At 39.9% G+C, this 14,487-nt stretch overlaps 2 protein-coding genes across 5 annotated transcripts; one reads left to right on the forward strand and one right to left on the reverse strand.

Annotated features, from left to right (window-relative positions):
- The first annotated feature begins 100 nt into the window (after positions 1-100).
- sav1 (salvador family WW domain containing protein 1) lies at positions 101-4,091 on the forward strand. Of its 3 annotated transcripts, none has more exons than XM_079473640.1 (6): positions 101-219; positions 726-954; positions 1,291-1,752; positions 2,538-2,808; positions 2,923-3,072; positions 3,504-4,091. In XM_079473640.1, the coding sequence occupies exons 2-6, from the start codon at positions 861-863 to the stop codon at positions 3,715-3,717; spliced, it is 1,191 nt and encodes a 396-aa protein (XP_079329766.1). In that variant the 5' UTR covers positions 101-219; positions 726-860; the 3' UTR covers positions 3,718-4,091. The 3 variants fall into 3 exon arrangements, with proteins under 3 accessions (XP_079329766.1, XP_079329765.1, XP_079329767.1); XM_079473639.1 differs by lacking the exon at positions 101-219 and adding an exon at positions 521-643; XM_079473641.1 differs by lacking the exon at positions 101-219 and adding an exon at positions 542-662.
- An 878-nt stretch (positions 4,092-4,969) lies between these two features.
- Positions 4,970-14,276, reverse strand: atl1 (atlastin GTPase 1; the record flags this gene model as incomplete). 2 transcript variants are annotated; one of them, XM_079473749.1, is made up of 14 exons in its annotated part: positions 5,371-5,481; positions 5,569-5,583; positions 5,705-6,136; positions 8,293-8,364; positions 8,472-8,528; positions 8,696-8,823; positions 9,365-9,503; positions 9,575-9,667; positions 9,795-9,851; positions 10,381-10,431; positions 10,534-10,638; positions 10,748-10,882; positions 11,002-11,252; positions 14,137-14,170. In XM_079473749.1, 14 exons carry the CDS (start codon positions 14,168-14,170, stop codon positions 5,371-5,373), a joined length of 1,680 nt encoding a protein of 559 aa, XP_079329875.1. The 2 variants fall into 2 exon arrangements, with proteins under 2 accessions (XP_079329874.1, XP_079329875.1); XM_079473748.1 differs by lacking the exon at positions 5,569-5,583 and having other exon boundaries at positions 4,970-5,481; positions 5,694-6,136; positions 14,137-14,276.
- Positions 14,277-14,487: the final 211 nt, after the last annotated feature.

Here is a 14,487-nt window from a genome sequence, read left to right on the forward strand (position 1 = left end):
TGTTTTGCAAAAATAAAATAGTTTAAATCTACCTTCTAATGTCAAGCCTAATGAACTTTGTGAAACACAGCTAAAAGTCTGGATTTCCAGTGCGCGACTCGCAATTTCCCATCATGCTTTGCTGACTTAGAGTGGAGCTGGCTCCAGCAAGGCTGTGGAAGAGAGCTGTTCTAGGATCAGGCTGTTGTGAGGAGGAAGGACTCCGATGTGGGATCAAGCGTAAGGTCTATGGCATTCTGTGTTCGACTTCACGCGTATCTGCACATGCTATTTGACGTATGACATCAAAATACCGCGAGAGCAGTAAGTTCGAATTGCTCTCGCGATGCTTTGATGTCATTCCTTGTGCGCCCTGCGCAGCGCCGTGTGAAGTAGAACAACATAACATAAAAACATAGTAGAGCGGTGGTACATTTTAATGCTTTAATTATATGTGTTTTTTGAAATATAGACAAAGCTTCTTTAAAATGAAAATGGAGTTATACTTTGGTTATATATGGCGGTTGAAAGCTATGAATCTAGCGGGAGCTGATCCGGGATCAGGGGAAATGTTTAGGGTTGGGTTGGGCTGGACGGATTCAGCTGGTTAAAGTTTTTCGTGCGCTTTTCTCTACACGCAATTCAGACAACGCACGCAGAGGACGTAAAGTCATCTTTAGAAAGTTAGCAATGTTTTGAAAGCGGCGAAATTAAAACCAAACTTCACTTTGTGTTTTTGTTTTTAGACTGTAGCCATGATGACTCCAAACTAGCTATCGGGCTAAACCCACCGAAATGGACTCTGTTGTGCGTGTCATTGCGAATCATGGTTCGGATTTCAGGATGAAGCCGAAGTCGAATCGATCAAGAATCGATTAACGATGCTCTCCAGAAAGAAGAGTAAAAACGAAGCGTCCAAACCAGCCGAAGTTCAGGGCAAATATGTGAAAAAAGAAACGTCCCCGCTGCTGAGAAGTGAGTAACGTTAACTTTTGTCAACATGCCAAACAGAGGTCACAATATATATAATATAATATGTTATAGATTTTTATTTCTTAGGTACACAGCTTTTTTTGCATCACTTGACTCAATAAACAGCGTTGTGTGTAGCTGTTTCATTAATTCGGGTATTTAGTTTGTCTATCCATAGTGACAAACGTTACAGTACATTTATGATACATGTCTCAGTTTGTGTGTTTTGGGGGTTTGAACCCATGACCTTTGTGTTGCAAAATTTACAGAATGACTCATTACATTTATTTTATGCATTCATTCAATATTTTCCCACTTATACTTTATTTTCCTGCTCAGATTTGATGCCCTCATTTATCCGGCATCCCACATTTCTTCGGCGTGAAGCACCATTGGTGGAACCAGCTCCTTCTGGGGTACCGTCTGGTGCTGGTCCGTATCCCTCCGGTTCCGTTGGGGACGTCAGCGGCCCCAAGAGTTTCCTACGCAACGCACCGCAACGAACGGCCCTCGAGGTGGCACGTAGAGAGAGTAATCGTCTGTCTGCCCCTCCACATCTTCTTCACGATTACTCGCCTTCATCCCCATCGTACATCAGCGATACTGCTTCAGTAACCGAGAACGGAGATGGCGGTCCGTATTACTACCCACCTGAGCCCTACTACAACAACCAGCCCAGGCGAGCACAGAGACCAGACCACTTTAATGAGAACTACAGGTACTATGAGCATAATGAACTCAATTACCCACGAAGCCCTGCTCCGCCCCAGACGCCCCAGCCACACAGTCGCCCACCCCCAGGTGAGTAACACATCACCCAGTGAGCATCAGCTTATTTGCAGTCACAACAGACAAAGATTCACATGCCACGAATACTCGTACTATAATAGACTCCATCGTGGGTTTACAAACATGACAGTCAGTTCTGGGAATCAGAATGGAAACCTGTAGGGGATTTTGTTGCTTGCTTGGTTTCTTTTTTTCAGTGCTGGGTAGTCATGCCCACGGTATTTTATTTGTCAAAAAGCCCACCGCTGTTTGTGTATATATATGATCAAATATGTGCTGGTTGACTGTGTAGCATCGTGCGTCATTTTCCCATTCAGTGTGGAGGGACAAATTACTTGTAGGAAATCTGTCACTAGTGGACTAGTTTGTATAACCCCTGCTTAAAAGTTTTCCATGATTTTTCTGAGCAGGAGAAGAGAATCTGCTCTTTGACGTCATCGCACATTCCAGCCCTTCTTGACACACACAGTTTTTCCTCAAACACATGCTTACTACATTATTTTCTGCCTTACACACCCACACACACACATTCTTGCTGTCACTCGGTTGCAGACAGTATTTCTCATCATGTGTTAGAATGAGTGGAATGTTGATTTTTCATGGTTGGCTTTTCCTTACCCTGAACTCTCTGATAGTGTGTGTGTGTGTGTGTGCTTTCTCTGACATTTTGTTTATTTACAGCATTTTTGACTCCGTTCTTTCACATGTAGGCTACTAAATGTTGTATTCACATCTAATGCACATGTAAATACTCCCATAACACTTTTGTGCATGTGTGTTTGTATATCTTGGTGTAGCAATTGGGCGCGTACCTGCAAAGTCTCTTGGAAATCTGACGACTTTGAGCGGGGAAGACGTTATCCTACCTCCTGGCTGGACTGTTGATTGGACAATTCGAGGCAGGAAGTATTTCATTGATCACAACACAAACACTACTCATTGGAGCCACCCACTGGAGAGGGAGGGGCTTCCACCAGGCTGGGAGAGGGTGGAGTCAGCTGAGTTTGGAGTGTACTATGTTGACCACATCAACAAACGGGCCCAGTACAGACATCCTTGCGCACCCAGGTGAGAGAATATGTTTGAATGTCAAGACCAGTGTGTTTTGAGCTGTTTGCTGTCATTTTGATGCCATCTGAAATGGAAAACGTATCTCAACTGTTTTCTCTCGTTCAATCTCAGTGTTCCACGTTATGACCAGCCTCCTCCGCCGCCAGTCACCTATCAGCCCCGGCCACCAGAACGGAACCAGCCTGTTCTGGTACCAGCAAACCCGTATCACACAGCGGAGATCCCGGACTGGCTGCAGGTGTATGCCAGAGCCCCGTTGAAGTACGTTTCATACCCATAGATATATTTTCCATTAAAGGTCCAGTGTGTGAAATCCCTCCCATTCGAAGCCTTGTTAGTTAAAGTGTAGATAGTTTCTTCTGTGGAAGTACCGCACTGAATTTCAAATGTTTTACTTTGTCTGCCAAAAGTAGTCCCACCTTAAACTCACAACATTAAGTCAATACTGCTAATCGGGCCTCAACAGAGCCACAATGTTTACACATTATGGGAATGTACGGGAATGAATCTTTTTCATTATTTCATGCCAACACACTCCAATGTGGTTTTTAAAAGCTTTACTCTCTTTAAAGTTTTACCTGGCTGGTTTGTGGAAGCCATCATAAGCTTTAAAACTGCCCTAATGATTGAGCCTAGTAAAGACCAGTACAATTAACCTTCAGCTGTATTATAATGTGTGTGTTGTGTCTCAGGTATGACCACATCCTGAAGTGGGAGCTGTTCCAGCTGATGGATCTGGACACTTATCAAGGGATGCTGAAGCTGCTCTTCATGAAGGAGCTTGAATGTATCGTCAAATCCTACGAAGCATATCGACAAGCGCTGCTCACTGAACTCGACACGCGCAAACAGCGGCAGCAGTGGTATGCCCAACAACCAACCAAAAACTTTGCTCAGAACATGTGACTCGCCCAAACTCCAGCATCACCTGTGCCTTAGCTGCTGATGCAGTTTTGTTTTCAGCTTAAAACACGAGCCCAAAGATAGACGTTACGCAAGGCCTGATGGGAACTCAACACTTACACATATATAGATTTCAGCCATTGTACAGCTATGTGTTTTATGATTCTGTGCTTGGTTTCGGCTGTGTGTTGTGAATGTGTTTGCATGTTAGTGGCCTGCAGGCAGCTGTGGGTGATGTCCGGACATACTCCAGCATTGTCTTGTCTTCAGCATTGTATCAATGTTTTATTTTTATTTCGTCCTGTTTGCCTTGTTGGTTTTGTTTTTAAGGTGTTTATTACAATGCAGTAAAAGAGAAAATAAAAAAACAGCACTATGATGATTTTTTTGTATTGAGTCGTTGTTTTCATGACAATGAGACACATTAATCATACTGTATATATACCCCATTGCTCATAAAATAAGTATAAGACATACTGTGCATATTTGTCATACAAAACATGGTAAATATTTTCTTAAACATGCTTCTCTAAGAAAATATAATGTATTGCTTTGGTGAAATATGACCCAGATGTTTTTTGCCAATATTTTTGATATTGACCATTTAAGGTTTGGTAAGGAATTGGCTTCTTTATTTAAAGTTTCATGCTGATTTATCACTTTAAAGATAAAGTGATCAAATCTGGCATTTGGGTTAGTTGAGTGTATTTTTCAGTTCATAATGAAGTTTATCTAAAGTTTACGTTTATTAAGAACATCAAGGCTAAATAAACCAGGACATTGTATTGTACATTTAATAGTATGCCCAAGTTTGTCTTTCCTTCAACAGCTAAAATATATTTTAACCAAAGAATGCTTAAAATCAAAATATTTTACCCACCTCTTTATAAAAAAATTTTTAGGTAAAATTATATTAATATTCCATCAACTCTGGTCTAATCCATTAGTAAATCCAGTTCTAAAGGTATACAGAGACGGAAAATGAAATAAATCCTGATAAGCAAAGGAATTGTCTGGTCTGTATGGCAGTCGACTCTTCAGCATCTGATTTATTTTGGTAAATTGAGATTATTTAAATGCATGCTTGTTCGTGTGTATTTTTATTACATCTTCGCTGGCATGACTTTAAATAGGTCTCCAGAGGCATTGCCTGGGACACTGAAACATTGCTGGAACGCTACATCACATGTGAGTCGTGACATTCTCACCATCCTGGACTACGGATGATGATAATAATAACGCATCTTGTATTTTTAAACATGTAGTATTTTATTCCCTTATAAATAGCACTGAACTGAACATACAACATCCATTACAAAATAAGAACACACTCATTTCACGTGTATGTCAGAGAGAGAAAGAGTATTTACACTGAAAAGACTGTGAAATAATTCAGACATGAATGTCGAAACGAATACAGTGATTTTCTACAGCATGTACAAGCTGCACGGTCAAGACTGATTTTGTTCTGTGATGTGTTGAAGTCCTCTCTGACGTCCGTGCTGTGGGCCTGAGCTTGAAGTGCAGGATGAAATCGTGGTGAGCGTTGGTGGTGATATGCTTCTTTTGCAGTAGTAAAGCATCGCACAGTCTCGCGTTTTCTCTCTCTCTGACTGTACGCTCCACTGTCCACAGTGCGTCTGTGAAACTGTGCGGTCAGTTTCGTTTCTTGTCCGGTTCGGGCTGTTGGTCGGTTTGGTGTCCGGGGAAGGCGTGATTATACAACTGCCTGTGGTTTGCTGCTACGCTGTACAGCTTATATAGAGCCTGAGGGAGAGACAGCACGTCACATAACATTTTTGTGGAAAAATATATAAGATGAAGTTGTAGACAGATAAATGTGTAAACCCTCACCTCATTTGTGCTTCCCTACAATAGAAAGAAACAGAGAAACCGTTAACAGTTGGTTTACAAACCAGATCATTTGCAAATAAAAATGGTTTTTGAGGTTGTGATCTGATTTCAGGAGTGAGGTTGACCCGTGTTTTACCTGATCCCACAGCGCTCCGGCCACCTGGTCGATGACGGCACCCAGCTCTCTGTATTCTCCTGAGTAACGGATGTAGGCCCAGGTGCACAGAGTGATGAGAGCGAAGCCCAGAACCATGTTGCAAACGCTGGCGATGACGTCGACGCCCACGAATCCGGTGATCCCTGCGGCCACGTACATTACGAAGATCACCACGAACAGTGTTGCAGGCGTGCGTGCCGCGTGAAAGATGTTCTTGGAGTCGTTGTGTTTGATGTACTGCACGAAGACCTCGTCGATCTCCCCCTCTAGCTGAAGCAAGTAACGCCGGCTGAATTCCTCCCCTCCCATTTTCTTCACCCCGCGGAATACCATCAATGCTTCCTCGCGTATATCCAAGTGACGCGCCTGCAGCTCGCTCGGTGCGAGGAACGGACGATCTCCTCCGCTCACCTAAAGAAGAGAAAGTGGATATAAGACAAAGGGAATAAAGAAAGATCTGTTTTTCAAATATCTGCCTATACTGTTTTTGTTTAGACAGTATAGTCAATATCTTATTTATCTACATCGGTTGCCATAGTAATGATGGATATTTCAGCATGATCCCAAAATCAGAACTGATATGAACTGATTTTATATATTTCCTCTGAGGATAATAAAGTTGGACAGTAGTTCATTTTTGTATAAACTGTATGTGTATTCTATATATTAATGCAGAATACATTTGTAAATGTAGAATAAAAATAGATTTTATTTATAGATTACATACATATTCTGCATGTGTATGTACTTAAAAACTTTCTTGACTTGTGTTTTTTCTGTCATGTAAAGCTGCTTCTAAACAAAGCAACATTGTGAACAATACATTTGTAAACAATAGGGTATATGTCAAACATCATATGAACAAACCGGAAAACAGGTCTTGTAACGTCCACTTGTCAAAGAAAGTGTTGACAGTTTTTATGAAATAACAGCAACATCTATTGATTTTTGAGTTAATCGGCTAATCCAGCTTGTTTTTTTGTGCGTGTGTGTTTTATTCAATTCTTATATTCACATGTCAGTGAAAATAAAATAAGAAAAATAAATACCATTCTGCGTGTATAATTAATAATGAATTAAGCCTATATTTGGTATCTTTTCATAAATGCATTTTCAGTAAAACGTGTAACAAGCGCATAACATAGACCTGAAATGGATGCGATGAGACCTATTTTCCGGTTTCTGCACGTCCACATATAGCCTATTGTCAACAATAAGTTGTTGTACCATAAGTACCAAAATTTATTCAAGTTACAGTTATATAATGGTTGATATTGTTTTAAAGTGCACACTCTCAGCTTTTTTTAGTGTATTCATATCTATTAGCTGAAAGGTTTAGGATTTAATATGTAGCTCCCTCTATTTCAATGGACCAAAAGTAATTGGACTGTCGAATCAAAAGACGTTTTATGGACAGGTATGGGCTTTTCGTTAAATAAGTTCCTCATAAATGAATCATGATTTAAGGTCTGAAGTTGATTCTATGTGGGGTGTTTGCATTTGGAAGCTGTTGCTGTGAACTCACATCATGCGGTTCACATCTCCATGTAAGTGAAACAGACCATAGTTAGATTTCAAAAACGCAACATTCTGAGAAGAAAACAACATACTGGTGAGCTCAGCAGATGTCTATACACTGTATGATAAAAGTGGTGAATGATTGCATTATCCTCTCCACGATAAAGAAATAAAAACCTTCACACTGTTAGGAAGTCCCACTGCCTGAACACTATTTTACTGAAGATGTTGTCTGCTCATATTATGAGATATTCCAAGCCTTCTCCATAGTTTTTAATTCCTATTAGTCTTATGCAGGTTGATATTAGTTTTATCTCTCCAAAAAAAGGCTTTTTTAGAGCTTGTTCAGTTATTTAAGAAATCTAATCTACCCACCCTTTTCTTGAGGCTTTTGCACCTTGTTGTGAACCCTCTGTAGTTGTCCTTGTCTTATCTGTATTGTTTATTCATTGACATATTTACCTATTGGAGACTGTTCCTTATTTGTCTTGACAATGTGAATGTGTTTTTCTTTATCATGGAGAGGATAATGCAATCATCCTCCCTCTTATCTTATATGGACATTTATTTTTGTTGCTGAGCTCACCAGTGTGTTGTTTTTCTCAGAAAGTATCAAACTGTTGATCTTTCTGGTGTATTTGTTGTGTCTTTGAAATCCAACTATGGTCTGTTTCTCTTGCATGGAGATCTTCCTGAAACGCATGATGTAGGTGCACAGCAACAAATGAAACACCACACGTAGATTCAATTCCAGACCTTAAATCATGTTTAATTTATGAGGAAATTATTTAGCAATAAAGGCTATACCCGTCCATAAAACAGCTTTTGATTTGACTGTCCAATTCCTTTTGGTTATATAACTGTAAATTGAATACATTTGGGTACACAGCTAAAATAAAAAATGTGCCTCTGTCCAAAAATGTATGGACCTAACTTTTTATACTGTATATTATTTAGGAGGATATGCAAGAAAACGACGCTCTTTGTGGCATGTCCCTCAAAAGCTGTTTGCTCAATGCAGATGAAATGTTTTTTTTATTCACACTCACCACCTCCATCTTCTTGTTGTATAGATCTTTAGCTGCAGCCACTGCCGCCAAATTATTAGCCTCTGCTGTGGCCTGTAAACACACATATACACAACATAACAGTGTCACACTATGGATCCTAACAGCTGTTATTAGAAGTTGTGGGTGTAACCGGTTGTTTGGTAGAGGTTATACAGTACCTGTAACATGGATTTTGGGTGTGGCAGCTCCTCTCCCTGGTAAATCTTGATATATGCCTATTATGATAAATAGCTGCTTAATTCACTCCAAGAATAAAAATGTAAACTATAAAAAATGTGAAGTTGAAGAAAAGGTGATATTGCCTGCCCATGCAAAATTGGTAAACACAATTGTAAGGTGTTGCTAAGTGACTAACTAAACTATTTGCTCACGCTGTTCTTACTTTGAAGTACTCCAGGAGTCCACGGCAGGTGATTTGACTTCCATTTATCTCTTTGACGTCCAGGTTTTTGGGGTGCAGTAAGCACGGAACAAGCACTTGCAGATTGGTAATAAACTCTTGATCGATCTCTGAAACACATTAACTCACATTCAGAATGGATAGTAAACCAAGTATAGACAGAAGTGGACAAAAGTTGGCATATCTGTGCAATATTTGCTTTTATTTCCCCCATTTAACCATCAAAATACTGTTTGAGGTTTATATAAACAAAACTTTTAAACTATTATTAGATTTTTTTGGGGGGGGGAAGCTAACTATAGCATATCAGAAAATATGTTTTAATATACAATAATTATATAAAAAATTTGACGTTAATGTTTTTGATCTTTTTCTGTGGTATTTTGTAGACGTTCTGTCTTTATAAACTTTGCTGATGTGTTTTATATCATTCCAAAAAAAACTGAACTTCAGTTTATACTCCAAACACACCAAAACAACACGCGCACACATTTGTTACGGCAGATTTAATAAAATATTAGAATAAAGAGCAAAAACATCACCAGTCCAACGTTGGACTTTACTACTGTAAGTGTTTATGCATCACACTATCGGATTGCAATGCTCTAGTAAAGCTACAATCTTATGATGAGTGTGGGCCTGTGAACATACCCTTCAATCTGCCATCAAAGTTTGGGTTTGTGGCCACCTTAAGCCCTGGGTGTGGCATGAGGAAACAAGAGATGTTGGTGAAGCAGGAATGGATGTGTTTCCTCACATTCTGCAGCTCTTCGTGTTGGTTCTCTGAGATCTACACACACAAGCACATGTCAGCACTGGTTCTTTTGTATTTCCATTTGTTCATATTTTAAGGCCACAGACCTTTAATCTTTTTTCCAGGAACATCATTCCGCCTTCCTGTCCGTAGGGAAACTCGTATGGAAAACTCCAGTCCCGCACGAGGAAGATCAAAGACTTTTGGAATAACACCAGATAATAAGTAACATTCACCAGTGACATATCAGAGCAACTCACAATCAGAGTTTTATAGCGAAAACGGTACATTTCAGTATAAAAGTTGCACAAGTAATATTACAAATACCTGAAAGGGTTTGAGGAATGTTTCTTCCATGGCCAGTCTTCCATATTCAGTGAAAAGCTATGCAGATGAACAGAAACAAGTGCAGATGAGGTCTAAAGTATCTGTCACTGACTGAATTTGGAAACATTGCCTCACGTGTCTAATTGCCTAGTTAAAATAGTTTTTAGCCTGCAGTGTATTCTATGGCTGCCAAGCAATTTAGCAACTTTGCATGTTTCTGTTTCATACTCATTTCTAATATAAAGAACAGTCGCAGAGAAAATTTGGCAACCACTCCTTTGCATTTACTCAGCATTTCTACATATATTGTGTTCCTTCCTTCCTTCAGTGTCTGTGGGGTTTTTTTTGTTACAGTATTCAAGATATTCAAGACTTGTCCTGTTTCAATTATCTTCAAATAAATGCAAATAAAAAACAATATTTGTCACCAGTTCATAGAATTAAACCAAAAATAATAAATTCATAAAACTGACACTATTTTGAGCTTTTTTTGCAGCTGTTTACATTTACCTTAGGTTTTTAACATGCTTGTCTGTTTTGTAAAAAATGCAGTTCAAGGTTAAGAGTTTAGAAGACCTCGCCATACCTGCAGATGCTGAAGATCATCTTCCTGAACATTCTGAGATATATTATACACCTAGAGAAGAGATGAGAGTGTTATATTGACATCATAGTGAACAGGACCATTTTGGTTAACAGGTTTAGGGGTGCATTGTATGTAAACTCGTGCATTTACTACCTGCATGGAGCTGATCATGGTACTGAGAGCAAATACAGTGGCTGAGTCACGGAGAGTAGACTGGCTATCAAAGGTCCCTTGTGTGTCCATCAGCAACACTGCCACCTATAGGTGAAAAGATGAAATGCAGGCATGTCACAAACTACACGCATGATGTAATGCATTATAATCACCCCTTTTTTGCTCAATAGATCCGTAGTTTGAGGGGTCTTACCTTGCTACCATCTGGTTTGTCCACCAGGAAGACTTCACTCCAGATCTGAATGCCTGTGGTCTCCCGCTCCGATCCTCCTCTCCACGAGAATCCCGTCAGCGGTTCGTCCGGGTCACCCAGCCACGTTTCACTGGCCTAAACTCACACATACAGAGACTTCTATAATACAACTAGACTCAGTAAGTACCACACAAATATTTGGACTTTGAAGACAAAAAACAACTATGGGCGGAGGAACAGATGGACAGCCTCACCTGGCTGTACATGTATCGCAGCATGAAGTCCATAAGAAAGGATTTGCCCTTGCGAAAGGCTCCTGCCACAGAGATGGCCACCACCTCTCTGTCTCTGACCTCTTCAGACAGCAGGATCTTACAGAGCGCTGCCTCATCCAGCTCAAACGAGTGATCATCCTTCACCACCAACACCTGCACCGGACGCGCTCGGCCGTCTGTTTCCTCCTCCTCTGAGCTCCAGTCATACACATTCTTATCCACGAAAGACCCTGCATGTACACACACACCTCAATGTTTTGGGAGTGACAAACACTTAACTTCGGAAGTGAATCCATATTCCAGGTGTGTACGGTAATGCAGGTCTTATTCCCGAAATTGCGATCGTCATGTTGATGGAAAATGTATTAAGAAATAAATGCGTTGAGCAATTTTGGTAAACCGCCGTCTGTAGAAGTGCAATATAATGTTTATGCTTTAATGTTTAGCTGATGTGCTTTTTAACAGCATGTGCTACTGCTCTCCAAACCTCAATGTACTGGTGGGATCCCATGAGACCATACAACATCAGCAGTAACTACGGTAAACAAGGAACAATAAAAACTTTTTGAAGACCTGTACAGTCTGTACCATTGTAGGAAAAATTGCTGTATACATTTCTTTCTTCAGTTGAACACAAAAGAAGATATTTTGAAGAATGTAGGAAAGCAAACCTTTCTGGCGCACTTTTGACTACCATTGTCATATTTTCTTCTATGGTTGTCAATGGTGGACAAGAACTGCTTGTTTACAAGCATTCTTCCAAATATCTTTCTCTGTGTTCATCAGGTTTGGAGACAAAAATGTAACTGTCCCTTTAAAGTCACCATGAAACGGAAGTACCGATTGACTTTTTTTCTGAATCATGAAGTGTACCCAAGTAAAACAGCTTCAGAAATGAGAAAAAGTGTAGGGTGGGGCTTTATTTTGATTGGATTGTTGTAAGTTGGGCCTGGAGGGGAAGGCTTAAAATGCCTGGCTATTGGACAGTCAGTATAGTGCTACATCTTTTTTGTTGCTGCTGTCATGTGGTGAAGAGTTGTTGTTGAGAGCGGGAGAGGAGCTTACGATTTTTTATTAAAACAAATAACAGTGTGCACGGATAAATCATTAATAATACTCTCACTGCAACACTGTGTAAACCACTTGGAGTTTTTCTGTTTGATTGCATGGTGACTTTAAGCACGAAGATGAAAAGTGACAATGATATTTGGCTACAGTGTATGTGGCCAAAGTCAAGGATAAGGATAAGTATATCATTTTTATGAATCATTCCCAAAAATATGTACATCTTCTCCCTTCTGTTCGTATTATTCTTTGTGAGTTAATGAAGCAATGATGTCACGATACGCTTAAGATAATCGCCAGATATATATCACAAGGCTTAATCCATATCAGAAAACAAATGATAATTAGTCATCACACAAGTGTTAGAGCATTGTGGAGCTCATAAGGAAATGACTCGGATTAAATCAGATCTCTCTCTCTTTCCACTCTAACATTCTCCAGGGAGAAATGGTGGAGTCATGGTTTAGAAAGGCCTAATGCAGCAGACGGTTCTAATGGTGCTTGAGTGACGATTTGATCTTCGTCATCAAGGCCCGTGTGATGCTGCTCGAGTAGTTTATGGTTTTAGATGTCTACGGGTTATTCACTGTCATGTAAGACGTCCTGATGTAACAACTATAACTTTGTGTCAATCATGATTTCAGCCTGGGTGGTGGTAGCTTAATCGTTTTTTTAAGTAGTCTTTTAAGCAGAGTAGGGGACGGTTTCAACGTGGCTCATATATCCAAACAGGAATGACCTACAGTGATAATATTCATAAAAACAAGCCCTTAAAGGGTAAAAATGTTGTCATAATTGACTCACCCTCTTGTCATTTCAAACCTGTATGATTTTCTTCTGCAGAATGTTGGGTAACCGAAGAACGGTGGTACTCGTTGACATACATTAGTTTTCTCGGAAGTCAATGGGGGCCAATGTTGTTCGGTTACCAACAATCTTCAAAATATCTTCTTTTCTATTCTGCAGCAGAAAAAAGTTATACAGGTTTGAAATGACAAGAGGGTAGGTAAATGATGACAGAATTTCCCCTTTAATACAAGGAACAGACTGGGAGATTCCTTTGAATTGTGTATTTGGACATTTGACACTTATCATATATTTTTTGAGTGATTTGTGTTGCTGCCTTGTGGTAAGAGACATAATCTTTCTTCTTATTCCTGCAGCTATATTTATAAATAGCTCATTGTAATATTTCAAGTTATTTATTTCTGTATACATGTTGAAACGACTTTAAGGAATAACAATAGAGCACTTGAAATTTTCCTTTTTGGGATGAGGTCAGTTTTTGACCGAACTTACATGCATTAGGTGCATGAGAAGGTCTGCTGAAAATTATTTAAATTCAAGTGAGCCCTATAGAGCTCTCTGTCTCTCTCTCCTTCTCTCTATCATGTCATGATCACCTGGCCGGGCCTGTTTAGAGCAGGAAGCATCCCACATTCATCGTGTGTATTACATAAACCAGCATCTCAAACAGGCCTGTATGGCAGATGCACGGAGCTCCGCTATATGGGCCACTGACATATACACCCGAATTCAGATCACACAGTCATGACATTCCTGCTGTTAACTGATGTAAAACAACTGTGACATGTGATCTAACAAATGAGGCATCAGCCCTGATAACACAACGATGAATTATAAATCCTTCTGTCTGCGCTATGGGCATTGCAGAATAACACGCTCTGCTGTAGTAGATTCATTTATCTTGCTAAAATGTTACACTGTTTGTAAAAAAATGTAAATGGTAAATATAAATCCAAAAGCAGTTAAATAGCTGTCATCGCACTCTCTCTCACACACACAGTGAATTGACAGGGAACAGGGCTGTGGTCCGGACCGAGCAACACGAAAACAACCACTGTGTGTATGCATATACGTTAACCAGTTATATATCTATGTAAATGTTTGTTTGTTATTCACCATGACTATAAATACAAACAGTGTCTATGCAACAGCATTTTCCTATTTTTCAGAGACGCAAAATAACCCTTATTGGATGCATCGTGTCTCGTTGTTGTTTATTATTAATAATTTGCAATAACTCACCCCAGCTGTCTCTGTCCTTTTTATCTCGGGCCATGTCGCACTTTGTCGTTTTTCAGCACTCAGTTCGGTTGTAAATAGCGATCATGAGACGAATGCGATGCTGATAATCAGCTGCCAGTGATGGAGGTTCATTCTCATCTGAACGGAACATGCAGCGCAGCAATACGCCGCCTAGTGGCGCTGTGGGACCGAAGGCGGTAAACATCCGTAGAATTGCTAGAATGCACGTCACGTGAAACTGAATAAATACGCTACTGTGATATTTGTAAAAAATCCTTTAAAGTATTGGTTTATACGGCAGCAATTGGGTTTATCGAAATAAGCCCAATTAAGTCGCCTCGGTTATATTAA

Source organism: Barbatula barbatula (assembly GCF_947034865.1).
Source record: "Barbatula barbatula genome assembly, chromosome: 14".
Classification (NCBI taxonomy): Eukaryota; Metazoa; Chordata; class Actinopteri; order Cypriniformes; family Nemacheilidae; genus Barbatula; species Barbatula barbatula.

Coding starts and splice junctions, on each gene's coding strand:
- sav1 (XM_079473640.1), top strand. CDS start 861: ATGCTCTCCAGAAAGAAGAGTAAAAACGAAGCGTCCAAACCAGCCGAA. Junction 955..1,290: donor AACGTCCCCGCTGCTGAGAA/GTGAGTAACGTT, acceptor TTTCCTGCTCAG/ATTTGATGCCCTCATTTATC. Junction 1,753..2,537: donor ACACAGTCGCCCACCCCCAG/GTGAGTAACACA, acceptor ATCTTGGTGTAG/CAATTGGGCGCGTACCTGCA.